The sequence below is a fragment of the Ursus arctos genome, unplaced genomic scaffold (genome assembly GCF_023065955.2).
Source record: "Ursus arctos isolate Adak ecotype North America unplaced genomic scaffold, UrsArc2.0 scaffold_18, whole genome shotgun sequence".
Lineage (NCBI taxonomy): Eukaryota > Metazoa > Chordata > Mammalia > Carnivora > Ursidae > Ursus > Ursus arctos.
This window is the reverse complement of record NW_026622852.1, coordinates 51,212,662-51,239,437: the sequence shown is the minus strand read 5'-3', so window position 1 is coordinate 51,239,437 and position 26,776 is coordinate 51,212,662. Positions and strand designations below refer to the sequence as shown.

The 26,776-nt window shown below is 45.0% G+C and overlaps 1 protein-coding gene across 11 annotated transcripts in view; it reads left to right on the top strand.

Annotated features, from left to right (window-relative positions):
• MAPKAP1 (MAPK associated protein 1) overlaps positions 1–26,507 on the top strand; it is a 237,004-nt gene extending 210,497 nt beyond the window's left edge. For 9 of the 11 annotated variants that reach the window (XM_048222917.2, XM_026513965.3, XM_057313762.1 and 6 more), the window contains 2 exons: positions 19,649–19,746; positions 24,880–26,507. In XM_048222917.2, coding sequence (XP_048078874.1) covers positions 19,649–19,746; positions 24,880–25,005 — 224 coding nt within the window. In that variant the 3' untranslated portion in view covers positions 25,006–26,507. Of the gene's footprint in view, positions 1–12,336; positions 12,441–19,648; positions 19,747–24,879 lie in introns of those variants that run through there. The other 2 variants (XM_044389606.2, XM_044389607.2) reach the window with 2 other exon arrangements.
• The last annotated feature ends 269 nt before the right edge of the window (positions 26,508–26,776 follow it).

Below are 26,776 nucleotides of genomic sequence, written 5' to 3'. Positions count from 1 at the left end.
TATGTTATTTTTTTTTATGATTTCCAGTATCTTCATCAAATTAATTCAGTGACTTAATCTAAAAAGTTCATCTTCAAGACCATCATCAGACCACAGAATTAATCTATGGGGCTGCTTCTTCTTCTTCTTCTTCTTCTTTTTTTAAAGGATTAATGGTAACCCTTTTTATCTTTTGTGTCTGTTGAACCTTAGAAAAAAGTTATTTTAACAGCACTAAAGAAATGAAAGTCACTATATTTCATAAGTTTAGCCTGTGATTTTTATCAGCATAGTGATGTATGTTTGTAGCTGAGTTTACATCAAAAATTATTCTTGGGGCCTTCTTGAATGAATTATGGCAAAGAGAAAGTCTAGAAGTAGATAAGGTTTTTGATTTCTGCAATATATTTCCTTTTTCATGTTTTTATCTCTCGTAACACAAGTGTCTTGCCGAAGACTGGAACGTGTGACCAGCTGGAATAATTTAGTTGTGGAAACAGCAGACGTGTTATTAAACAGCCTTCTTTACAAAAAGGCATTAAGTGTTGGGAGGATAATGAAGTTGTCCCAGTCTGTCTTGAGACATGTTTGTCAGAATTTTGAACAGAAAAGAAACGGTTTTTGAAACCTTCGAATATGGCCAGTTTGCAGTGTTTATTGAAAAAGCCTCTGTCAGACCATTAATTTGGTCGTCATAAGGAACACAGCTCAAGTTTAATTGACGCCATATCCAAAAAGTATGTGAATAGCAGGCTTGGCAAAGGGACTGAGCAATGGAGCGCCTGCAGTGAGACACATAATTACACATACCGTGGATCAGAAAGACCCAGAATCTGCAGCCGTGCTCCATAAATAGCCATTCTATGGCTCTCTTTCCGTCCCCTAACTTCTCCCTCTTAGGCTGCGTTCTCAGAGGGAAGATTTATTGCTCTGTCCCTGTGAGTGTTTAAAGACCTGGAACTTAATGACTAAATAGATACATGCCTTAGAAGAAATTTGTACATATAAACATGGACTCTTACCAGAGTTAGTGGGGAACATCTGTGTATCAAAAGCCCTGAGAAATTAAGAATAAATTCTGCCTTTCTAGATTGGGAAAAAAACAAAAAAAGGCTGCATGCTGCCATTATTATTCAAATCAGTGATTTCGCTGTCTGGTTTTGCCACTCCTTAGGTTATCTTTTGCTATTTTGAAGGATGTCACAAAACTCTAAAAGATGAATTCATTTTAATTCATTTTAACTGAACAAATATGTATACAGCACATAGGAGGAGAGAACGTTCCCATATCAGAAACTACCATGGCATTCTCCCTCCTTATGCAGGTCTAAACCTAGGCTTTGGATGCAGCGGGCTCTCTTTTTAAGTGCAAGCCTCAAATTCCAACACTGAAACAAAAACAAGGGACCTTTCTTTTAAACTAACACCCTTCAGAGACTCTCAGGCTGAATTTAAATAAAGTACCAGACTCAACCATGCCAGGTCTGGTTTTATCATAAGAAGGTTGTGCAGGTTTCGAGTCTTTAAAGGAAGCAGCCTATCATTAAGAAATCAGATTTAAACCTTAATAAAGTAGCTGTCGTCTTTATAGCTGAAAAGAGCTCTGTATCTCAATTAAGTATAGATAATAGAAAATCTTAAGGAAGCAACATAATAGAGGTAACCTGATTACGTTCTCTTGCAATAGTATAATTTAAAGGAAATCTGATTCTGTTGATGCTGGTGGAGGATTGCTTGTTTGGTTGTTTTTGTTTTGTTTTGTTTTTGTCCAGAACAGTGTTTGGATACAGGATAGGAACTCTTTGGGAATGAGTTAACCACAACTGCAGAAGACTGTCAAGCCCTCCTGAATAGAACCTGCTAGATATTTGAGATGAGATTCAGTTAAGGTTATGAGTTAAATTAGCTGGGCTTATTGGTGACCTCCCGCTTAAATGAATCTTTCTTTTCATAAGTACTTGACAAGATCTGTAAAGTAGTGTATTTAATTTACTAATTAAATTAAAGCTACTGAATAATGATTTGTCCACATTGATTTAGCTTAAATAGAAAAGATCAGCATTGTTGTGATCTTCAGCAACCTTAATGGCCAAGCCAGTTAGACACAAAGGCCTCTTGTGTTTTATAGGTCAGAAGTACATAGGTAAGCCCAGGCTGTAATTGAATTGCCTACACTGCACCCTGCAGTTGCAGATTCCCTTTGCCTTCTCGTTCCATTGTTGCACTGGGGCTTAAGAGAATGTTAACGCGGTAATAGGCACAGGGCCTTCCCCATTATACGTCTTGCTATCGAGCGGTTCTGCATGACTAGTTAAAGAAGATGGCAAGAAGATTAATGAAAGCAAGGCTAATACAGAAGGGGGTACTTTTGCAAGACTTCTACCGAGGAGATATTAGAGCTGAACCAGAGCTTGGCTTTTTCTTTATCCTGTGACCTTTGAACCTGCCTTACTGTTGAGAGCTGCCAGGGAAGTCGACATTTTGATTGATGTTGGTACACGAGTCAGTCTTTCCCATTGAATTCCACATCTGCACGAAAATAGCTTTTCCAGCAGAATTCATACTGGCCAGAAGTGATAGCCAAATTGATGGCTGAAATGCTTTTATGTAGTTTTCATTTAAACCTAAAGGTATTTGATGGTTTAATTCAGTATCCAGTTTTCATAGATTATAAGCATTCACTTATATGTCCTTAATGGGTTCATCAACTCATAGTGAAAGACCAGCATTAAGAGTGTTCAGAGGTTTGCAAAAGAGCTCCAAGCAGGCTTTATGGAGGAGTAAAAGCAGCCATCAAACGAAACCTTCACCATCCTCAAAAAGGAAAAATCATTCTGAGGGCCCAGGCAAACTGACTTTGAGGTTTATGTATATAAAGCAAAGTGTCTCACTGTTTCTGGAAAGCTACAGTTGGGGAAGTCTGAAATCTTCTGTGTGTATCCCACCTCAGCCCCAGCTCAGAGGCTCTCTTGATCCACCCGGATGCTGAGTTCCCTGACCTTGTCCTTGGGACACTAACAACCATCTGAGAGGGATTGCTATGGTCTACTTGTAAGACAGCCCCGTGCAGATATGAACCTCTTCATGTGTTCCCACTAATTCTGTTACCTTGCTTGTGGAGCTGCAGGCCATTAGTGTGTGTGTGTGTCTTTGAATGTGCCTTTGTGTGCCTCCCCCAACCCTGTCCCAACAGAGAAGACTAGGGAGAATGGCAGAAGGACTAAGGTTTCGTTACTGAAATCGACTTGAGCATACCCCAGTCCATATTTGAATCCTCTGATCACCTGATTTCTTTTTTTTCCTATTTGACGGGGTAGTAGTTCTAGCAGACTACACACACGGATGTGACAGGCATTTCAGTTCCTAAAGGAGGAGATACCCAAGAATTTTGTCATATTCTTTAGATGTTCGTGAGAATGAAAGAGAAATGAGGATAATGTTAGCCTCCCCTGGACGAAAGAGCTACAGCCCCTGGGTGAGTGGGTGGATGGCCACAGCCATACCACGTACTGTAGGCCCCAGTCAGTAAGGCACGTGCATTCATACTCACATGGGCCTGTACCCAGGAAGACCACAGCCCATCCTTAGGCAATGATGATTCCCAGGAGGTCAGGGTACTCCAGACATCAGGGGGACAAGCTATGTTGTGCTTTTATTCTCTGACAAGGACTTATTTCATAAGTTCCAGATCAAATACGGTAAGTACTGCTAGATTACAGAACACAATGGACTCTAACATATTAAATGCCCCAGTTACTGAATTGCCTTTTCATAAGAGTACTCTGGAGCACAATCAGGAGCAGGCAGTGCCTCATCCTTTTAACAGATATGTTTCCTAGCCCTATTAAAAGGGGTCTTCATCTATCCTGTCAAAGGGAGTCTGCTGGGGTTTTTTAGTTTAATTACACTATCCAATTAAAACTCCTTGCTGCATTTGGATGCGCCTCTCCTTGGGCCTGAGTGGATATGACATTTACAAGGCTCGCCTTTCAAGCAGACAATAGTGTGATTGATGAGGTGCACGTTCAGTGGAGGAGGCGAGTGCCTGTGGAAGTGCTGCTTAGTGCATTTTGATTTATTTATCATCTCCTTCCAAAACAAGGGGGCTGCCGGGGAGATGGGTTTGGGCAACCAGGGGAACCACCTCAATTTTTCCAAGTGTGTGGGAGGAAAAGACCTGGAGTGTGCCACAGAATAAAGGTGGGGAAAAACTCTAAGCTTGGGGCCAGTGTGCATCATCTGCCAGGCTGTATTCTTAGGTTCTCTGACCCAGTTTGGTTTCCAGTAACCTCAAGCTGTGATCTGCTGTTAAATAGGCCATCGCTGTATTTCAGGGAACACTTCTCTGGGGCTGGATAACATTGGTCAAGCCCCTGAGAACTCAGCCAGTGGGAACCAACCCAGCATGTGTGCCATTGACCTGGTCATTATTAACTGACACCTGATGTTTGCACTAGGCATGCCTATTTATGCTCTCAGCTGCATCCTTTAGAAATCCCGGAGCTTCTGTCCAGGAGCTACAGTCAGTGCTCGATGACTCTCTAACTCTGCCTGGGCACCTGAAGCATTTAAAAGTTGCTTCTAGAATTTGGAATTAGCCAAGAGCAAGTGTGATTGTTCAACAAAGAGATATGGAGGTACAATGGAGAACTTCTCAAGGTTGTAGTAAAAAGGCAACCCCAACATCTTGTTCTTAACCTACTGTTGCTGTTTGCCCTCAGCATATGATAGATGGGACCAGTGTGCTTGTCTCTGTAGTTCATGGAAAAGATGTGCTTCGGTACAGAGTGTGGTCTCAGGAAGGTCAACTCTCTATGAATTTAGGAGGCAGGAGATTCTACTCTGAGCCCCAGACAGATGATAAGAACAACACATCTCCCATATTCATTATCACATACTATAGTCGCTCATAGGAGGTGTCGGGGGGCATGTTTGCTAACTACATAACATGTAAAAATATCTATGTTTCTGAGGAAAATTGTCTGGTGCTGAGATTCTCAGTGGGTTTTCATTATCTTCTCTGTAAACCTTCTTTGTTTTTCCCTAGAACTTATGAATGAACAAAGAATATGTTTGTGTCAGTTAGAATGTTGATATTTGTTAGAGTAGAAAACATTTTGAGGTATCAGCTTTTTTTCCTCCTGGAAAAAGCCCCCCCCCCCTTTTTTTTTTTTGCTATTAAGCTTTTGCTTAATTGTTGACTTGGACATTATAGACCCATAATAACAAAACAGGTATCATGGAAAATTTGTATACATTTATATTTTCCCAGATTTTGATTACCATTTCTTCAAAATTTTTCTTTCCTGATTTTAACATCAGAAGAGATCCTACTGGAGAAGAGGCTAAGGGCAGAGACTGTTCCCTACTGAAAAACTGTGTGAAAGATTTCTCAGCTGGATAAATGATAGGAAAAATCTGTTTCCCTTGCCTCCTGCCAAGCTCCAAATTGTGTTTTCATAATAAATAAATGGGGTGCTTAGATTTTAAGTTCTTCTCACAGACATGGAAAAAGTAAGCCATTCTTTCATTAAAATCAAAGTGTGTGTTGCTTACAAGATTCCCATAGGCAACTTCCAGGACAGGCTAACTGCTACCAGATTAGCCCTTCGATCATGAATGACTGGAAAACTGTACAAAATGTAAGAAACTGTTCTCAGACACTGGAAAACAGGCAGTACAGGACTGTGAGCCCTGAGAGAAGGGAAACAAATGAGGTGAGACTTACTATCACTTCAGCTTTCTTCAGGGTTTCCCAAGGAGAGTACAGCAGGCTCACCAAGCTCAGAGACAGAAATCAGAGTTGGAGGAGGCTGAAATTTACAATAAATTAAGTGCAAGAGTAGGGAGCCACACTGAGAAAAAGCTCCAGAAAGAAGCTCTCAAATCTTCCGTTGTATACTAAGCTGTGCATGCCTACAGTGGGACCTCACAAGTCTGGTCAAAGCACAGGTACTAGGGCGCTATACTCTGGAGTTCTGGCCAACCAGAAGGGAGCTTCCAGGGCATATAGCAGTGACTCCACAAAGGCCATATCTTAGGAGTAAGGTTAAACTAGTCCTAGATTAATAACTACTCCAGTCCTTGCCTAATAAAGCTTTTTTTTTTAAGTTTTTATTTTAATTCCAGTTGGTTAACATACAGTGTTACATTAGTTTCAGGTGTACAATATAGTGATTTCCCAATAGAGCTTTAAAAGGAGTCCTAAAAAGTGGTGCCTGGGGGGCTCAGTCAGTTAGGCATCTGCCGTCAGCTCATGTCATGATCCCAGGGTCTTGGGATCAAGCCCCGTGTCCAGCACCCTGCTCAGCAGAAAGTCTGCTTTTCCCTCTCCCTCTGGCCCTCCCCACTGCTCATGCTCTCACTCATTCTCTCTCTCTCAAATGAATATGTTAAAAAATCTTTAAAAAAAAAAAAAGTGAGTCCTAAAAAGATCACAATGATCCACAAGTAAATTACCTGGCTGTTGGAATAAAGCCCAATATTCTCTGAAGGATGATGACAGAGGACAAACAACCCACAATGTAATGTTTATAGTGTCCAGCGTTCAGTAAGAAATTACCAGATATGCAAAGAAGCAGGAAAATGTGTCCTGTAACTAGGGGAAAATTCAATCAAAAGAAATAGCCAGAAATGGTAGGGATCACAGAATTAGCAGGTAAGTACTTTTAAAATAGCTATTATAAATGTGTTTAAAGAGTTAAAGGAAAACAAGAACTCAAGAGAAATGGAAACTACTAAAAAAAGAACCACAGGAAAACTCCAGAGCTGAGAAATACAATACCTGAATCAACACTGATGCGACCAGATTAGGAAATCAGTTTAAAAGGTCAGTGTGTTAGTTACCTATTACCGTATAACAAATTGCCCCAAAACTTGGTGGCTTAAAACAATAGCATGTATTACCCCACAGTGTTGTGGTCAGGAATCCAGCACAACTTAGCTGGGTGCTGAGAGTCTCTCCCGAGGTTTCAGTCAGTTCAATCTTCTCAAGGTTCAGTTGGGGTAGGATCTGCTTCTAAGCTCCCTGAGTAGCTGACGGCAGAGTTCAGTTCTTTGGGAACGCCTTCAGTTCCTTGCCACATAGTCCTCTCCATAGGTGAGCTCACAATATGGCAGCTGGCTTCAACAAAATAACCAAGAATAAGAAAGTACTAGCAAGGAACAAGTCACGGTCATTTGTAACCTAACCTTAGAAGTGGCTTAGAAATACACTTTTGCTGAATTTTATTCATCAGAAGTAAATCACTAGGGGCACCTCGGTGGCTCCGTTGGTTAAGCATCTGCCTTTAGCTCAGGTCATGATCCCAGGGTCCTGGGATCAAGCCCCATGTCAGGCTCCCTGCTCAGTGAGGAGTCTGCTTCTCCCACACCCTCTTCCCCTCCCTGCCTGCTTGAGCTCACTCGCTCTCTCTCTCTCTCAAATAAATAAAATCTTAAAAAAAAAAAAGTAAGTCACTAGGTCTAGCCCACACACAAGACAAGGAGATGACACAAGGTATGAAAAGCAGGAGATGGGGTCATTGGGGCCACTTCAGAATCTGCCTATCACAATCAGTAAACTTTAAGATAGAATAATAAAACTATTCAGACTGAAGCACAGAGACAAAAAATTGATGAGAAGAACAGACTGTGGAATAATATCAAGTGTTCTAATAACAGGTAACTTAAGTTTCAGGGATGGAGGAGAAAACTCTTACAGATTTGATTTAAAATACCAGTCCACCAATTTTGGAAGACTAGTGAAGGCCAAACAGGATAAATACTAAGAAAACCACATCAAGGCACATCATAATGAAATTGCTGAAAACCAGTGATAAAGAGAAAAATCTTAAGAACAGCCAGAGAGGGGCACCTGGTGGCTCAGTTGCTTTAGCGTCTGACCTTAATTTCTGTTCAGGTCATGATCTCAAGGTTGTGGGATTGAGCCCTGCATCTGGCTCCAAGCTCCGTGAGGCATCTGCTTGAGATTATCTCTCTCCCTCTGCCCCTCCCCCTGTTCGTGCTCACTGTCTCTCTTTGTCTCTCTCAAATAAATAAATCTTTAAAAAGGGAAAGTGGGGGCACCTGCGTGGCTCAGTCAGTTAAGCATCTGCCTTCAGCTCAAGTCATGATCTCAGGGTCCTGGGATCAAGCCCCACATCAGGCTCCTGGCTTTGCAAGGAGTCTGCTTCTCCCTCTGCCCCTCCCCCCACTCGTTCTCTCTTGCACTCTCTCTCTCTCTCAAATAAATAAAATCTTAAAAAAGAAGAAGAAGAAGAAGAACAGCCAGGGAAACCAAGATAAGAATGATTGCTGACTTCTCATCAGAAATAATGCGATCCAGAAGACAATGGAGTGACAGCTCTTAAAGTGCTAAAAGAAAATCTGTCAATCTAGAATTCTATATTCCATGAAAATATCCTTCAGAAATGAAGGTGAAATAAAGACATTTTCAGACACTCAAAAGATGAAAGAATGTGTTGCCATTAAACCTTCACTATAAGAAAGGCTAAAGGCTGGAGGGGGGGAAATCCCAGATCGAAACCCAGATCTACACAAGGAGCACTCAAAATGTCATTATTAGCAACTGCAGAGAATGAACCAAGAAAAAGGAAATAAGAGAGGCCTCTTTGAGTGGGGATTGGCAAACTGTGGCCCAAAGGTAAATCTAGCCTACCACCTGTGAGCTAAGAATGGTTTTTACAGGTGAACATTTGCGATTGATTTGATGATAGGGAGCACTAACCTTGAATTCCATTTAAGCAAAGTTATCTACCACCTTGAAAAAATTCTGTCCTTTTCTTTAGTAGACCTATATTACACCTGCCAAAAAATGCATTTAACTATTATATTTCTAATTTTGGCAAAAAGAAATTTGGACATTTTTTGCTCATAAATATCTATGAAATGTCCTTAATTTTGCTCTTGGCCTGCAAAGCCTAATATATTTACTGTCTGGTCCTTTTCAGGAAAGGTTTGCTTGTCTTAGTGGAAGTGAAGAGACAAAGGAAACCTACCATGTACCAGTCAGTGTGCCACATGCTTTATATGCACCATTTAATTTTTACAACAGCTCTGGTGAGGTTTTATATGCATTTATTACAGAATTCTAGAATTGTTGATTTTATCTTAGCAACAAGGCTATGCGGCCAAGGTTATTCCTATTTTAAAGTATTGAGGATACTGGGACTCAAAGAAGTTACATAACTTGTCCAAAGTTGAACAACGTGGGGCTTTAGGGGCACTGACCCCCATGTAGTCAAAAATCTATGTATAGCTTTTGACTCCCCCAAAACTTAACTAATAGCCTATAGTTGACCAGAAGCCTTACTGATAACATAAACAGTGGATCAGCACGTTTTGTACGTCATATGTATTACTGTATTCTACAATAAAGTAAGCTAGAGAAAAGAAAATGATAAAATCATAAGAATTACTTGTGAAAATACATTTATAATACTCTACTGTATTTGTTGATACCATAAGTTTATATGCCTACTGAAAAAACTCTAAGAATGAGTAAATGCACACAGTTCAAACCCATGTTGTTCAATGGCCGTCTGTATAAATAGTAAGAGAGGTTTATATTCTCTCTGCCACTGACATGAAGCCAAGGCACATAAACTTCTGTGCTGCTTTGATGGAAGAGTATCCCTGGCCCCAACTCAGACTCTATAAAGTCTTCTTCTTTTTTTTTTTTTTTTTAAGATTTTATTTATTTGACAGCCAGCGAGAGAGGGAACACAAGCAGGGGGAGTGGGAGAGGAAGAAGCAGGCTCCCAGCGGAGGAGCCTGATGCGGGGCTCGATCCCAGAACCCTGGGATCACGCCCTGAGCCGAAGGCAGACGCTTAATGACTGCGCTACCCAGGTGCCCCTAAAGTCTTCTTTTTTAACAAATTTCAACCATGCTTGATTATCTGGTTTTTCATCCTAAGGGATATTAAATGTGGAAAATTAGAAGAGGGAGAGAAAGGATGACAATAAAGACAATGAGAAGTGAAAACTTACAAGATTTGACCAAAACTGAAACAAAACAGGGGCTCCTGGGTGGGTCAGTTGGTTAAGCGACTGCCTTCGGCTCAGGTCATGATCCTGGAGTCCCAGGATCAAGTCCTGCATCCGGCTCCCCGCTCAGCGGGGATCCTGCTTCTCCCTCTGACCTTCCCCCCACTCATGCTCTCTCTCTCAAAAAAAAAAAAAAAAAAAAAAACCCTGAAACAAAAAAACTATTAAAAAGCAATCCGAGAACTCAGTAAGAGTAGTATGGCAGCGTGTAACTATTTCGTGGCAGGACATAGAGCCTTCTGCAACCCTGAGGAAATCGTCATATTCTGTACCTATAAAAATGAACATAACACAGTAATTTTATTTTCCTTATACTCTAATTCAGGAGGAAATTTTGTAATACAACATTTTAATGCTTAAAATTGAAAAAGGGTTTTTTTTCACAAAGCTCACACTAGCTGTCTGCTCTAAGGATTCTGGATAGATGGGGTTTCATGTGTTGTAATTTAGCCTCCCAAGGGTACTTGGAAATTCAAACTTTTTGTCACAAAACTGGAAGAATGTCCATATACAAAACTTGTTTCTTGTCTCTCTCCCTCTAAAAGCTAAGGGTAAAACTCAGCCAGTACTTGGTTACTGAATTGCCATACGATTTTGTTAGAACAACTCGCACATCAATCGGAGAATCAAAAGACTCCATAAACCATTGTTTTTGTTTTTAAGATTTTATTTATTTATTTGACAGAGAGCTAGCGAGAGAGGGAACACAGGCGGGGGAGTGGGAGAGGAAGAAGCAGGCTCCCAGCAGAGCAGGGAGCCCGATGCGGGGCTCGATCCTAAGACCCTAGGATCATGACCTGAGCCGAAGGCAGATGCCTAACGACTGAGCCACCCAGGCGCCCCAGACCATTGTTCTTAATTCATTTCCTGAAGTACACATAAGCATTTCTGCTGCATATGGGAGTAGGATACTTATCTCAAGGAAAAGCACTCATATGGTTGTTTGAGTTGCAAGCTGAACTAGCCATTTATCCATTTATTTCATGGAACACCACTTTTACTTGAAAAAAGCTAAGAAACCATGGTTCTTTCAATTTGAGTATTTAGCAGACATTTTCCTGAAAATGAAGGAGGGAAGCCCTTCACTTCAAGGAAAACAAGTGATAATATTTGAAGCCAATGATGAAATTCAAGATTTCAGGTGACAATTAGAATTTTGGAAAGCTTGTATCTGTCACTGGGCTTGGTTTCTCATAGCTTAAAGACTTTTCTGATGAGGTCAGTGGTCATATTAATAAATGGGATTTCTTCTGTGATACTTCCTGCATAATGAAATGTGTCCACATTTGGAAGACGTGCATAACTCTGTGAACCAGTATTTTCCAGACGACTGCATGATGTTACAAAATCCTTCAAGAGTAAAAGATTCGTTCAAAGTGCCAGAGCAAAAACAAGACAAAACAAAAACAAACCAAAATAGTGCCAGACAGACCAATGGATTTTAATGTAATAGAATACAGCGAGTTTATTAATGTGGTTTTAGATTCCATATTGCACCTACTCTTTAGGAAACTACCATGTACCAAGTTTGACATAATGTCAAAGAAAAAGGAATATTTGCAAAGACAAATATTAAAATATGCCTCCCTTTTCCAAAAACATATCAATGTGAGGCAGGCTTTCTTTCATATGTTTCAGCCAAAATAGTGTATCATGATCAACAGACCAAATGCAGAAGCAGATAGGATAATCCAGATGTTTTCTGTTAATATTAAGGAGATTTCAAAAATGTAAAATAATTCCACTCATTAAACTTTTTGTTTGGGGAAATACCAGGGTTTTTCCATTTAAAAAAATACATTGTTTATATTAACTTGTAATGGGTTTATGGTTATTTTTAATGAATTAAATATTTTTAAAATTTCTCAGTTTTGATTTCTAATGCAATAAATATTGATATAATTCACACAAACAAAAGCTTTTTGGGCTACTCAGTAATGTTTGTGATGTAAAGCGATTCTGGGACCAAAGATTGAGAACCGCTAATCGAGGGTCTTGAAAATCATCTTAAGAAATTTGGACTTTATTGTGAGGACAACAGGAAAAGAAGCCACACAGGGTTTTAGGGGAGTGACGTGACCAGATATGTGTTACAAAAGGATGACTCCTGTGGGTAGATGTTTGGATCTGAAGAAGTCATGATCAAAAGTAGGAAAACCAGAGAGGAGACAGTAGATGGTCAGGACCTGGGAGAGGGCTGTGGCCACAGGATGGAAGGGAGCAGAAGATGAATATGTGAGAACTACTTAGGAGACTGGATGCCTGGAACAGCTTTTGATTTAAAGGGAAATGTTGACATCGATTCCAGACATGCTGCACTGTTGGCAGGTGAAGATGTCAGCGGTGCTCAGTGGCTGGCTCTGAAACTCTGGAGAGAGGTCCAGGCCTGATTTCTGCTTCAGGATCATCAACGTGAGTAGTAATTAAAACCTAAGGGGCAAACCTGGAAGAGAAGCTATGCAGAGTTAGAAGGAACAATGGTCAAGCACAGGACACTGGGAAGACTATCTTTTAAGGGACAGATGAAGGACAGGATCACAAAAGACGTATGAGAAGCAGATTGGCTGGAGAAGTCTACTGAAGGATCAGGTAACTGTGGTTCAGTGGAAATCCAGGGAAGAGAGGAGCTCAGGGAGAAGTATCAAATACAGCTGAGAAGCCAAGCAAACTAAAAGCTGAGAAGTAGCTACTGGGTCTCTCAAAGGTCGCAGTGACCTTAGCAAGAATGTTTTCAATAAATTAGAGGAAGGAGGGGAATCACATTGCCATGGGAGTTTTTATAATCAGAGAGCTTTAATTATGTTTATAGGAAGGAGCCAAAGAGAGAGAGAGAGAAGGTTTGAAAGATGCAGGCAGAACGTAAGTAGGTCAGACTCAGCCCCTGCTCTAAAGGTCAAAGAGGTCATTATAGTTCCCCAGGCCTCTGCCACTGTAGGAGTGCTGGGGAACCGATGCCAGCCTTTGCCAGTTGAATTACATTGACCTGAAGCTCCTGCAGGCAGCACAGAACTGCTGCTTAGAGTGGAGGCTGGATCCAGACGGGGTTTTCAGCCTGGAAACCAGAGAGTTCCAGCCCATGCTTTCCTCTAGGGTCTACAGAAAGGTACAGCTCTGTGTTCCCATTTGTTTCCCCAAGAATTCCAATAACAGCTTTCCACTTCCTTCCAGGCCAGAGGAACCAGAAGAGATCAGACCCTGGAAACCCAGTTTTAAAACGTATCCATCCGTAGCAGCTGTTAGAATTTATAAATGTTTGTTTTCCTTCTTTGTTTGAGTCCACAGTGGCAGGCAGAGTGAATTTTGGCTGAGATGCACTGATTTGCAAGGAGGCCTTTTGGAATTGTAAAGACAGCAAGGGGTTGAATAGAGTTTGAATCCTGTTTCTGCCACTTACATTCTTGGACAATACAAATACAAATTATAAATGCCTTAAAACTCAGTTTCCTCAGAAACAACCCAATTCAAAAGTGGTCTAAGGACTCGAATAGACATTTCTCCAAAGAAGATATACAAATGGCCAGTAAGCACATGAAAAGATGTTCAACATAATTAGTCATCAGGGAAATCAAAACCACACCAACATACTGCTTCATACCCATTAGGATGGCTGTTATTAAAGAAAAAAAGAAAAGAATAAATGTGATGATGATGTGGAGAAGTTAGAACCCTCGTGGAATCCTGGTGGGAATGTGAAACGACGCGGCCAGTGCACAAAACAGTTTGGCTCGTAAAATTACCATATGGTCGGCCAGTTCCACTCTGGGTATATGCCCAGAAGAACGGAAAGCAGAGGCTCAAATAGATACTTACACACCAGTGTTCACGGCACCGCTGTGCCCAAGAGCCAAAAGGTAGAAACAACTCAAATGTCCGTCCACCTGCAGGTGAATGGATCAACAAAATGTGGTAGATACATAAACTGGGATATTATTCAGCCTTGAATGAAATTCTGATACGTGGTACACAACACGGATGGACCTTGAAAACCATGCTCAATGAAATAAGCCAGACACAAAAGGACAAATACCACGATATTTGTCACCTAGAATAGACGAACTCATAGATAAACGGAAAGTAAAATAGAGGTTACCAGCAGCCAGGAGAAGGGAGAAAGGAACACTGCTATTTAGTAAGTACAGTGTCCTGGGTGATGAAAAACTTTCGGAAATGGATAGTGGTGGTGGTTGTAGAACATTGTCAACGCACTTAATACAATTTAAGTTTACACTTAAACTTAATGCCTGAATGGTAAACTTTACCACAATATAAAAAAAGAAGTGTATCCTTCTCAATAAAATTAGAGTTCTCTTCTTTAAAAAAAAAAGTTTTAAAGGCATCCATGCCTGATATAAAGGAATTGAGAAGTAATCCAAATCCTCAAAGATGTTTTTCATAGCTTTATTGTAATACTGGCGATTTTATAAATATCTTAAATGCCCGTGAGAGCATGAACCTTGGCACGCATCCACTTGTTGCAAAAGAACGCACGTTGAAAAACGTGGTTGTAGAGACTACGTAGCAATATGGAAAGGGCTATGGTAAAATGTTAACTAAAAAAAAAAAACCACCAAATTTTGGTGTGTAATCAGATTACGGCTATGTGAAAACAGACGTGTGGGAATGACTAGAAAAGAGATCGTGGAAATCATTGTGCCAGGTATTGATATTCTGGGGGTAGAGTGTGAAGGTTTTTCCTCTCACTTCTAAGTTTTTAGTAAGTTTTTTAAAAAGTGGGGGGTTTTTTGGTTGAAAAGGAAAAAAGGAAACTTATTTTTGGCTTCCGTGAGGCATTTTAGACAAAGGCAGAAGCAGGTCCATTTGAAAAGCACAGCTTGACCAGTCATTGCCTACCACCGGCCGTGCTCCTTCAAATCATAATCTCCGGTCCGCGTGCGGAAGAAATCTGGGAGCACTTCTAGCAGGCGGATGGAAGCTTCCACCCCTCTTTGCTTACGCTGGCCCATCGTGTGACATCAGCAGCTTTTTCGGAATGATCTCTAGTCATTTCCCCCAAAAGCTGTTGTTTCGGCATAGCTTCTTATTTAAGTTAAAATCCGTAACACAGGATGGAAATTAGGGCATGAGTTCCAGCGTCTCCACTTCTGACATTTGTGCTGCTGAGTAGTTTCTGTTCAGTGTTACATTCCATCTACTCTGTTTTATTTTGGAAAAAAAAATATGTAATGTAAGTCCATTTTTACATATCCAGATTTCCATTTCGTGTTCAGAAGCAAATGTATAGTTATCGTGTCTGCCCTGAGCATGTGACCAGTGCTTAGATGCCCATTCTATGCCCCGTTATATTGCATTTTATCCTACAACACTAAAAGCAAATATGCTCAAAGGCGGCTCAGGTCTTCAAAATCATGAGGATTTTCTGTTCAGATATCTTCCATCACGGTTGTAAGAATGATTGCCACCACCCATTGCGCTCTGCTATATCTCGGTGCCTTGTGAGACACCCAAGGGCAAACCTGGGCGCCTATGGGGACAGTGCCTTGTTCAGGTCCCACTGCTGAAACATAGCGGAGCTGAAATTTCATCCTCAGCCTGAGTCCAGAGCTTACACTTTCCCCCTCTGCTTCCCAGGCCCTTGTCATGCCTTGGTTTCCAAATAGAATATAACAATACAAGCAAAGTAACTCAGACTAATTGAAATATTAGATTTTGCATTTTCTTTTCAATCATACTTTTTTCTCAACTGACATTTTTACGAAGACACTTTGCCCCTATGGCATCCCCCTCCCCATGAAAACTGACGTTCTTTGAATTGTCAGGGATAACCTGACCAGCTCAGATTCCCTCTAACATCCCAGGACAGATGCCCTGGTAGGTTGCAGCTGGGGAGGTCATTTGCCCCCTTTTCCTCCCTTATGTAAGGTGAGCCTGGAGGTGCCTAAGGCTGATAAAGTGTTTGATAACAGAGTTTCTTATTCTGTTTTCAGCCTGTTTAGTCGATGTTGAAAAGCCAGTGATTCCTTCTTCCCTGCTTCCACCTCTGGGGGAAATTTGCCACGTAGCATGTATGACTCACGTTTATTGGTAGATTCATTTCCAGCAAGAAGTCACCTAACTTGTTATATAGGTTTTGGACTGGGTGAAATTACGCAAGTGTGAATCCTGCTTATTAACTGTTATTCTGTCGTAAAACAATCCCCAAGTCTGGCCAATGTTATCTTCTCTACAGTTCTCAAGTCAGTCCCTTTCTCAGCCTCCTTTTTGCGTCTGCCCAGCTCAAAACCTCATACACTCCTACCTGGGTGACTGTGGCAGCTGGTTTCCCTGCCTCCTGGCCCTGGGGAGGCAGGGAGAACCCCAAAAGCACAGTTTGACCATTTCCTTTACTGCTCAGCTTTACAACCCACAAGGGGCTCCCTCAGCTGGTGACGCTGGCATTCCCAGTTCTTTGTGCCCTGCCCCCTGCCTGCCCACTGCATGTGACTTTCCTGGGATCTCCCCAGACACCTGCTGTTTCCTGCCCCTGGACATTTGCCCTGACCCTGCTGCATCCTTCTCCACCCCTACCCTTACCCGGCTCACTCCCCATCCTCCTTTAAGACTGCTCCAGTATCAGCTCCTCCAAGAAACTCTGCTGACCCTTCCCTGCCTGGGCCACCACCTCCCGCTGCGGTCTCCACAGCAGCGACCTGCTCTTAGCACCCTCTTGGCTCTCACTGTTCTTGACTCTGTTCATTCCTCTGGCCCTTGCCTAAGCCTGTGCTTCTGGCAGGGCCTGAACAGAGTAAAACTGCCCTTCTGGCCACCAAGCAGAAGGGATCCCTGGAGTGAGTGCAGAGTCCTCATAGCAAAAACTCTCCGTTGGTTTGAGTCTGCCCCATGTCCCATGGCTCCAGTATGGGTGAAACCGTGCCCGCTGATTTCACCAGAGCTATCCCTCGAAACTTCTGCCACAGTGTATGAAAGGGCTATATGCTGTCACTATCTCACCATACCTTATCCCAGTTACTGACATCTGTGGCTCTGTAATAATCACAAAAGGGCTGCTTCACTGAAATTAAAGTACAGGTCCTCCAGATAACATTCTCAGTGTTCTCGTCTCTCTGTGACGTGAATGCTTTCTCTGGAAAAGACAAATAAATCAGAGGCTTCAGAGAGATGGTAAGTGGTGGACTCTTCATCATCCTTTCACTCTTCCTTGGGGCTCTGGAATGAGCACCAGGGACAGGCAAGGAACACACGCAGCAAAATGCAGATGTTAGTATGCTTGTGCTCACCTGGCCCAAGTATGCAGCCTTTCAGGAGACTTGACTTGGGATGTTTTCTTTTTGTTTTTCATGTGACTCTGGTGCAGATGAGCTGCGGACCTCCCCTCTATAAGCCCACGGTCGGTATACTCCACAGGCAGTGTGATCCCAAGAGGACAGGTGTCAGGGTTTCCAGAGGCTCCCCAGGCCAGTGAGACTGCATATCACATATGCTACGTATAGGTTTGGCTCGACCTAAAGAGTGCAGAAAAGATTTTTAGTAGCATCTCAGTTGTTTGGGCAAAACATGGTCTAACATCTTGAGGTTTGGTTTGGTTTTGTCAGTGACGAGTGGGAGCAGGTGGCCTAGACAGTCCATGAGATCCCTTATCAGAGTGGTCAGTGAACCCTGAAGCTTCAGGTCTACGGGCCTCCCTGAGACCTTCTGGTCCTTTTTAGCCCCAGGCCCTGGTGTCTGTGTCTGTCACGGGCAGGTGTCATGGGCAGGCCTCCTGGAGGGCAGGTCTCTGTTTGTCCTTCACTGCCCTGTGACCTTCATGGATGTCCCTGCTTGGCCACAGCATGGCCAACAGATAACCGCATTGTTCCTCTACACAGCGATATCACCAACAAGACTCCTCTTCCAGAATGGGTCCTGTGAAAATAAAGGAACACACACGTACATACAGATCTATGTATGTGAGATTCACTTTCTTATCAGAAGCAAGTAATTTACATATTAACAGGATGATTAGCTTCTGGCTAAGAATTCTAACATTTTAGTACCACGATTTAGAATCAGGCTAAATTTGTCAAGTGACTGAAAGTGAGGTTTTTCAGAAATTATTAGCTAATTTTTTCAATATAGAATTTATAGTCACAATTAGTATATCATAATGATGTTTCCAGGATAAAATACCAGCAGCTCAACTTTTCTGGCCACAAACGTACAACATATATCAGTTTATTTTTGGAGATCTGAAGAATTAGCTACTGTAAATAAAGTCCCCAAGAAGATTTCTCCGGGAAAGAGGTGAACTTACAGTAATATGGGTGATATATTATTAATTAATAACTATGACCAGTGCTACTTCAATTAAAAGGAAAACAGATGAGAAGGCCTATTAGAAAGGATATGCTTAATCTCACCAGCCCTGAGGTCTGCAGAGCAGACTCGGGAAGGTTGCTTCTGAGGCTGTCTGCGGGAGGGTGTCAGCAGCTGCTCCCGAGTCTGGGAACTTTGCTGAGCACTGACTACATGTCTCTCGGAAGCATTGCTCATTTGGTTGCCGGTAATGGAAACCAACTTCAAAATAGCTTAAGGAGAAAGAAGACTTTCTTGGAGGGCCACAGGGTCTCCCATACCTCGAGGGCAGCATGTACTGGTGGGTCAGGGAGGGCTTCACTTGGGACTGAAGACAGGCTGGCATCCGTATCTGTTTAGAAGAGGGAATCTGATTGGCATGTCTGGCCCAAAGGACAGGCACGTGGCACCTGTCTGCAGGTGTTGTGACATAGTAAGCAGGTTTCTTTGACAGGCCACATATGGTATGGGAGGCCTCCTGAGAAGGGCGCCTAGAAGTATAGCTATGAAGACTTACCCAAGGAGGTAGCAGGTGAGCTGAGGCACCCAAGATCGGCAGCCCTTTTCCAGACAGGTCAGTGAGAGAGGACATGTCAGGCCGAGGCTGGTGGGGGTGTGCAGTACCATGGGCCGGTCTGTGCGTGGGAGTGAGATGAAGTGAGAGGGGCTGGGCCAGAAGCGGTCCCAGAAATGACAAGGTTACTCTGAAGGTGTTGGGAAAGGGGCCTGAAATAATTTGGTTCTGGGAGAGATGTGTGTGTTCAGAGATCTGACCCCCTGAGGTCGGACAGCCGTGTGAGGTGCCATCCTTCTAGGGTAGAAATGACAGGAGGCCCAGGAGCAGCTTCCAGGCAGGGTCACGAGACCAGGACTCCACTAGCCCGCAGTCGCCAGGACCATGGAGAAGCCCCGTGATAGCATTACCAGCAGCCTTTGTCCTTCCTGTTGCTCATTTATTTGCCTTTAAGCACAGTTATTTTATTTTTAGAGTAATAATATGGAGTTAATGGCCTACCTTAAAAATACCACCTTTTCCATGTACTCATTGTCTAGAAGTCGTTCGGTAAAGCCTTCCTAATGTGGCGTTGCCCTGAACACACTCAGTGGAATGGGAGCTAACTAGCCATTTGCTTTTTTTTTCCCCCCACTGTCCTTTTTCTCCCTGGCCTGTGATGAGAAAAATGAACTGCCCCCGGGAACAGTCGGCCTCACCGCCTCCACTTGCTCTCGCTTGAACTGGAACGCCAAGGGGAGAACATGTAGGGGCCTCCCCAAGGGGAACTCACCAGAACCCCCTCAATGCTGCCTTTTCTCTCTTTGTCTCTCTCCAGGTCACGCAATATTTAAACTCACGTATCTAAGCAATCACGACTATAAGCACCTCTACTTCGAATCTGACGCTGCTACTGTCAACGAAATCGTGCTCAAGGTGAGTGCTCCTCCTCGGGCCAGGCCCCAGAGTCTCGGGCCAGGCCCCAGAGTCTCGGGCTGGCAGCAGCCGCCTCCTCCCGGCACTGGACAAGGCTCCCGGGCCCGGTTTGCAGAGCAGGAGCTGCCTTCTGGTCACCCAGGTGGGGAGCACCCATACCCAGGGCCACACCACAGGTCAGCTGCCCTTCTCCCGATTCAGCCAAACCAGGACCCCCTTCAGCTTCCTCCCATCCATTGTCGGGAGCTCCTCAAGGCCCCTGGAATGGACTCAGAGGAAATTGTTGTTATTGGGTAAAGACACTTAATGTATTCAGGATCATTTTAGCAACCTGTTCTACACGTATTCATCTTTATGCTACAATGGTATGTTACCATGTCTCAGCAGTGCTCACTGAGAACCTTCTCTGTGCCAGCCTAGTCCCTGGGACGTTGCAGGGACAGACCCAGGCCCTGCCGCCAGAAAGCTCTGCCTCTGTCAGAGGAGACAGACATGAAACGTTACAATACAAGGAGATTGTTAAGCAGTCACAAAGGTGCCACGTGGATGTAGAAAAGGTGAACTGACAGAGGGGGAGGCGGGGCGAGGTGCAGGGAGAGCTGAACCCTGAAGGATGGATGAAAAAGCACAGGTTTTACCAGGTGAGGAGAGAGAAAAAGCACCTTGGACGGAGAGGCAGGGCGAGCACAAGAGGCCAGGGGCTGTACCCAGGCCTGTGTGGCTGGAGCAGAGCAGGCGGGAAGGCCAGGTCACACAGAACCTTGCAAAGTGGGGACAGGCTGAGAAAAGCTCCCCTGGGGCCTTGCCGGTTTGCGGGGCTGGGGTGGGGCCCGGGACGGTGCGTCCCTGAGAAGCTCCCGGGTGCCGCCCAGGCTGCCGGTCCGTGCACCACACTCGGAGTTGCCCTGCACTGGTGGTGTTCAGACTTCCAAACCGAGAACCCTTCCCTCAGGCGGAGTCTTACACAGACAGAACAGGTAGAAACGGCCGAGCTGCTTGCTTCAACAGAGCGGCATTTACAGGCCAAGGGGCCTTCCCCACCAGTAGCCGTGTGACTCTGGCTCGTCACATCACCTCAGGGCCTCAGTGTCTCTACCTGTAAAGTGGAGATCATAGCAGGTGCACCGCCCCACCCCAGCAAAGGCTGCTAGAACACAGATCAAATGAGGTAGGGTAAACCCACGTAGATGAGTATTCAATCTCCTCTTGAGAGTAAAAGCCAGCAAGTAATAATAATGGAAGGAGCTAAGCTGAGGGCGCCTGGGCGGCCCAGTTGGTTAAGCGTCCATCTCTTGACTTCAGCTCAGGTCATGGTCTCAGGGTCCTGGGATCGAGCCCCACATTGGGCTCCCTGCTCAGCGGGGAGTCTGCTTAGGATTCTCTTTCTCCCTCGCTGTCTGCCTCTCCCCCTGCTCATGCTCTCTCTTCAGCTTTCTCTAAAATAAATAAAATTTTTAGAAAGTAGCCAAGCTGTACTGAGGGATTGCAGAGTACAGGACCTGAGCTGAGCCTCTTTCACAGAACCTTCGTGGTTCTGCGAGGCAGTAATGGAAAATTCTTCCCATTTCCTAGATGAAAACTAGCTCAAACAAAGAAACTTAGCCAGGACCATGACTGGCAGAACTGGACCTGACCCCAGGTTTGGCAGCTTCTAGAACGTGTGCTCCTAACCCCCTGGATGTGTGTACCCTTGAGGAGTTGAAGGAGAGGTTTCAACCAAATGGCATTATTTTGCAGAGACATTTAGAGGCCAAGCCCTCATGGCTACAAAAGATTTCCAAATGTAGTGGATGAAAATGAAAAGGATAACACTGCTGGGGGACCAGGCAGTAGGGACACAGGGCCTGCCTGCAGTGCTGGAAACCAGCGAGCTAAGAGTTACTTGCCAGATTGTCACCAGACAGCACAGGGACTTGCTCAGTGTTCGGGGGCCAGGTAAAGAAATATTCCATTACCCCATCAGGGGCTGGCCTTTTTTTTATAGCCGGCATTAAAATATTCAAGACTTGAGAAGGATTCTAGTAAAATTATAATCCTGTGTTTGACATCAAAATAATTTTCACAACAGCAGATTGATGACAGAAACACAGGTTTATGACTTCAGTATGAGGCTGTGCAAGAGCAAGTGGAGAGAAATCATTTTACAGGACCAAATGCTCCCTCGAAGCAGATGCTTTTCTGCTAAGTCCCGGAGGCCTTGTCGCCTCCCCTGAAATGTCTGTTTTCGTATGAAAATGTTTGTAGAAATATTGCATCAAGCTCGAGACTCCAGGAGAGTCACAGCGTGCCCAGGCCTGATTTACTTAGAGAGCTAATGGTCATGATCCTGATGGAAGATTAAATTTCACTTTTTCTGTCTCTGATTTTTATAGCAATTTAAATACTTAGCCTTCTCTGCCATCCCCACAGTGTCTGAGCTTTGCACCAATACCAAGTGACTGAGGCCCCAGCCCTGTGTCCCAGAGTTTGCAGAAATGTTTCCACCAGAGGCTCTTCCAGGAGTCAGTCTTAGACTCAAATAATGCATGTTAGAATTCAGGAGTTTGACATAAAACGGGAGCTTTAGATGGAAATTAAAGAAGATAAGGGCCAGAAGCCAAGGTCCAAGAAACAGTTATGAACAGGCAACTCTCCATCGAGTGATTTTATCCCGTCATGTTTTTCCCCCATGTAGAAATATTAATGTCTCCCATTTATTGAACACCAACTGCATACAAGATATCTTATGTAACTGTTCAGTCTTCACTGTTGCCCTGCAGAGTGTAGACATTGTTATCCCCATTCTGTAGATGAGGAGACAGAGGCCCAAGGCCGCGGAATGTGCAAAGGCAGAGCCTCGGCTCCAACCCCAGCCACCATCGAGCTAAGCCATGTGTGGTCCCTAATTCTGCAGGCTTCGAGATGAATCTCAGAGGAATCATTGGTCTCTTCAAATTGGGTTCTTCTTGTGATCGAGTGATGGAGGCTGTGGCTTTATTGACCATGAAAACTCCCTATATTTTTATGCCTTAAGCTGTAAAACGCATTGAAAGTGAAACACTCTGTAGTGCATAAAATTGTGCAAGTTTTAAGCCACAGCATATTAACCAGCTAATGGCAGACCAAAGGGCGTTTTTATCTTTTGATTATTACATTAATCTTCCATTAAAATTATCTATGTGATTATCACAAAGCACTGAAGATAATAAATTTAGGAGATAGTTGGCTAGTTAAGGATCATTTTTAAATGCTTTCGTCAAGTTATATGTGCCAAAAATACACTGAAAACACTAGGTTGGCTGAGTGTGCAAACAATATAATCCAAAGATTGCTCTTACTAAGAATGATAAAACCTCTCATTTCCATACATTGTAGTGTCCCGGATCGTCAGCCCGGCCCCGCCGTCCTCATGATTTATTGCTCTCAGCTGGTAACTCGGCGAGGCAGTGGGCCAAGCACGTCAGGCCTTCTGTACTCACACGCCAGCCTGTAACGCCTGCTGCTGGTGACTATCAGAGCAGAAAGTTTGAGGGGACACAGCGTTGGAGCCTCGGCCCACGGGAGGCACGCCATCCCGCCTGCCTCACCCGCACACCCTCGGCTGCGTTCTCAGAGGCAGCGGGGGCCGCTCCCACTCAGGGCGTGGGCCACGTGGCCCTCCGAGGAGAATCAGCAGAGGTGCTGGCGGGTCTCTGTAGCCAAAACTATTCGGGTTGCTGGTCATAACTTACAGATATTTGAGAGTGAAGAGAAAAGGTGTTTGCTACAAAAAGCCCCAGCCAGAGGCTGGCAAGGACAGAGGGAGGAGCGGTATCTGAGGGGGCAAGGAGGTGGGAGCACCTCTGGGGAGGCCAGGGGGCTGGGGAACTGCAAGTCTGCCAATCAAGGGGGATTCTGGCCCAGACACTTACTAGCTCTGTGGCCTTGAGTAAAGACATTACCATTCTGTGCCTTGATTTTCTCATCTGCGCGATGGGATGATAGTGGCATCTGTCTCACAAGGCTGTTGTGAAGGTTACATGAGTTCATCCTTGAAAAGCACTCCAGCAGCACTGCTGCCGCCACGCTGTCCAGCCAGGGGTTCAGCCTCTGCACTGGGGCCCAGGTCCGATCCCAGCACCACTGCCCTCCCCTGGCTCTGCCCGCCCCACCTGGACTGGGCACGAAGCAGTTAAGTTCCCCAGAACACCCCCCTGCCCGCCCGTGCTGCCTTCCACTGCCATGCTGGAATGCGTGCTGGTTCTCCCCTGCCCCTGGTACATCCTGAGCTCCTATTTATCTCTCAAAACCCAGCTCGCTTATTCCTCTGCAAGATCTCCCTGCCCCACGGGACATCCCCGATCATTACCCCTCCTTTCCTGCTTCTTCTGTCTCTGGTGTCACACATGTCATGCTGTTGGATGCTCACTAGACAGTGAACTCCTCGGAGCAGGGTCCAAGTCCTACTTTTCCCTCTGTCTCGAACCAAGCCTGGAGCCGGGCTCAGACATGGCAGGTGCTAAGACAGTGACCGCGTGCAGCTGCTGCCCGGGGGCGGCCCGGCTGTGCACTCTTCACACGGGACTTCCACAGCTCCTCTCCCAGCTTTGACCCTGACCTCTGGGTGATCCTGGTCAGCTCAGCCCTCTTCCCTGAGCCTTACTCCTTTCTATCAAACGCGCCCTGGCTGGCAGGGTGCTCGTGGGCAGCAGAGGAAACCCCGTAGTTGGAAGCTCTGTACCTACCAGGGGGAGGCTGAAAACAGCCCAGCTTCAGTTGGTTTTCATTCCTGAAGCGTTCTCGTCTTTTGGACGAGGGAAGGGGGGCTCAGGGGTTGTGTGCAGGCCCAGGGTCGCACAGCAGGTGAGGACCAGAACCAGGAAGCCTGGCGCACAGCCTTCTGGGAGGCAGCACGTGCTGAGGAGGGTTGTGGAATCAGGAAGTCCTCCCTCCGCCCCACAGGACTGAAAGGCCGGGTCCTCTCCGGGCCTCCGTGTTCCCGCTGGAAAGTGGTCTCTGTCCCCGCCTACCGGGTTGCTGTGATGACTCGGCTCCACGCACAAGAGAGCACCTGGCCCTGGGGCTCCCAGCCCGGCTCAGGGCCCTTCCCTGCTTTGCCCTGAGCGAGCAGAGAGTGGCTGCCGAGTGACTGGGCTGTGTCCTCTTGCTTTCTAGGTTAACTACATCCTGGAATCACGAGCAAGCACTGCCCGGGCTGACTATTTTGCTCAAAAACAAAGAAAACTGAACAGACGTACAAGCTTCAGCTTCCAGAAGGAGAAGAAATCAGGGCAGCAATGACACTGGCCTCCAGCCCCAATCTGTCACCATAGCTCAGAGCCTGCCTGCCAGGGCCAGGTGGCCCTAGAGCCCACCCCGTGTCCTGCAGTCCCACAGGCACAAGGCTAGGGGGCTTCTGGGGGGAATGGAGCTAGGGACGTCTCCACAGGACCGAAGGCCGAGTGGCAGTGGCTTTGATGAGCAGTGCCAGGGGGCCCGACGACACAGACCACACATCCAGCCATCTTCACTGCCCGATGGCCCTGCCTGAGGATGTACATAGCCATGCCCAGACATTTCCTTGCAACTTGATCAAATTTCTTAAACGAAGAACAAAAATGTACATTTCTTTTTTTTTTTTTCCTTTTAATAAACAGGCGTACTCTTTATCATGGTTGGTATGACGGGCCATTCTTTGGGGCAGAGGATTGATCATGTCATTCTCTTTAAAACCTGTTCCCATATTGAACAGGCAGATTGGAAAAGCTATGGCTCGATTTCTCAGAAGAAATGTTTAGGGCTTAGTCAATAGTTTTAACTATGCCATTTGTTTAAATGAGTGCATTGCTCTGAGGATAGCATCTCACTAAAGTTAGGATGGGGGGCCTGGTGGTGTGTGTCCCAGGCTCCCCCTTCAGAAACCACCTCTCCTCAGCTGGTCCTGGAACCTCTTGGTTTCAGAGACGCGGGACTGCAGGTCAAGCACGGGCCGCCGGGAGAGTGGGGTGACAGCTGGTCTTCGGGTCACACTGAGCTCCCGGGCAGAAGTGAGCTTTTCCATTTCTTAAATAGCAGGTATCTTTCAGCCAGTCATTAGACCTGCATGTGTAGTTTTCCTGGAATTGGAAGAGTCTCTGCTCCACTGACTCAGAAGGGCCTCCGCTCCCCTTCTTCGTCTCCATGCAGTGCCTGCCTCCTTGTCTGAGCAGGCGGGAAGCTGCCATTTCTCCCTCTGTCGGGGGGATGGTGAGCAGAGGCGGCAGGCCAGAGGGGAGCCTGCCCCCGTGGGGTCCGACTGCTCGGGCGGGCGGGCAAGGGGTCGAGCACCCACTGACACCACACCTCTGGCCACACCAGCTGCCTCTGTGGTCCTCACCAGCCTCTCCAGGGTCCCTCCCAGGGTGACATCCTTTCGCACTGTCCCCGGCCAGGGTCGAGGACCAGACGTTTCACCGAGGACCTGCATTTCAAAGAGTTGTTTAAGTTGTTGTATAGGAAGAGATGTGCCAAAAACTGCATCTCATAAGTCGAGTGTGTTTCTTTGCACTGGGGGCATTTTAATGAATTCCTCTTTCATTCTAATCTTTGTTCAGCCCACAGAAGCATCCTTTTCTAACGTCTTCCATTCCCACCCACCCCAGAAACGAAAGAAATATTATTTGTAGCTTGCTATCTATCTGTATTTGAATTTTTAGCAATTTTATATTTAGATATCTTTGAAAAGTGTAAATGACTAATTTGGTCATTAAATCTTGTGACATATTCAATATTAAAATATTAAAACAAAAGTCATATAAATACCATCTTTTGTGTATTGCTTGGAATTCTTGAAGTCTCGAGTTACGCTATCCTGACTCGTGCCTCCACAGCGAACCGCTCTGGGTAGTGGCATTTGCTGGCAGTTCTTGTAGTACCAACGGTCCCTGAAATGCACCGTGGGCGTCCTTAAATACTGCGCAAGACAGGATGACCCTCTTCGCTCAGGGCGGCACTGAAATCTTCACGTCCCTCGAGTACAAAATCAACAGCGTCCTCGTGTGTGAAATACAGCGCGCCTGCGCTTTACCTGTCC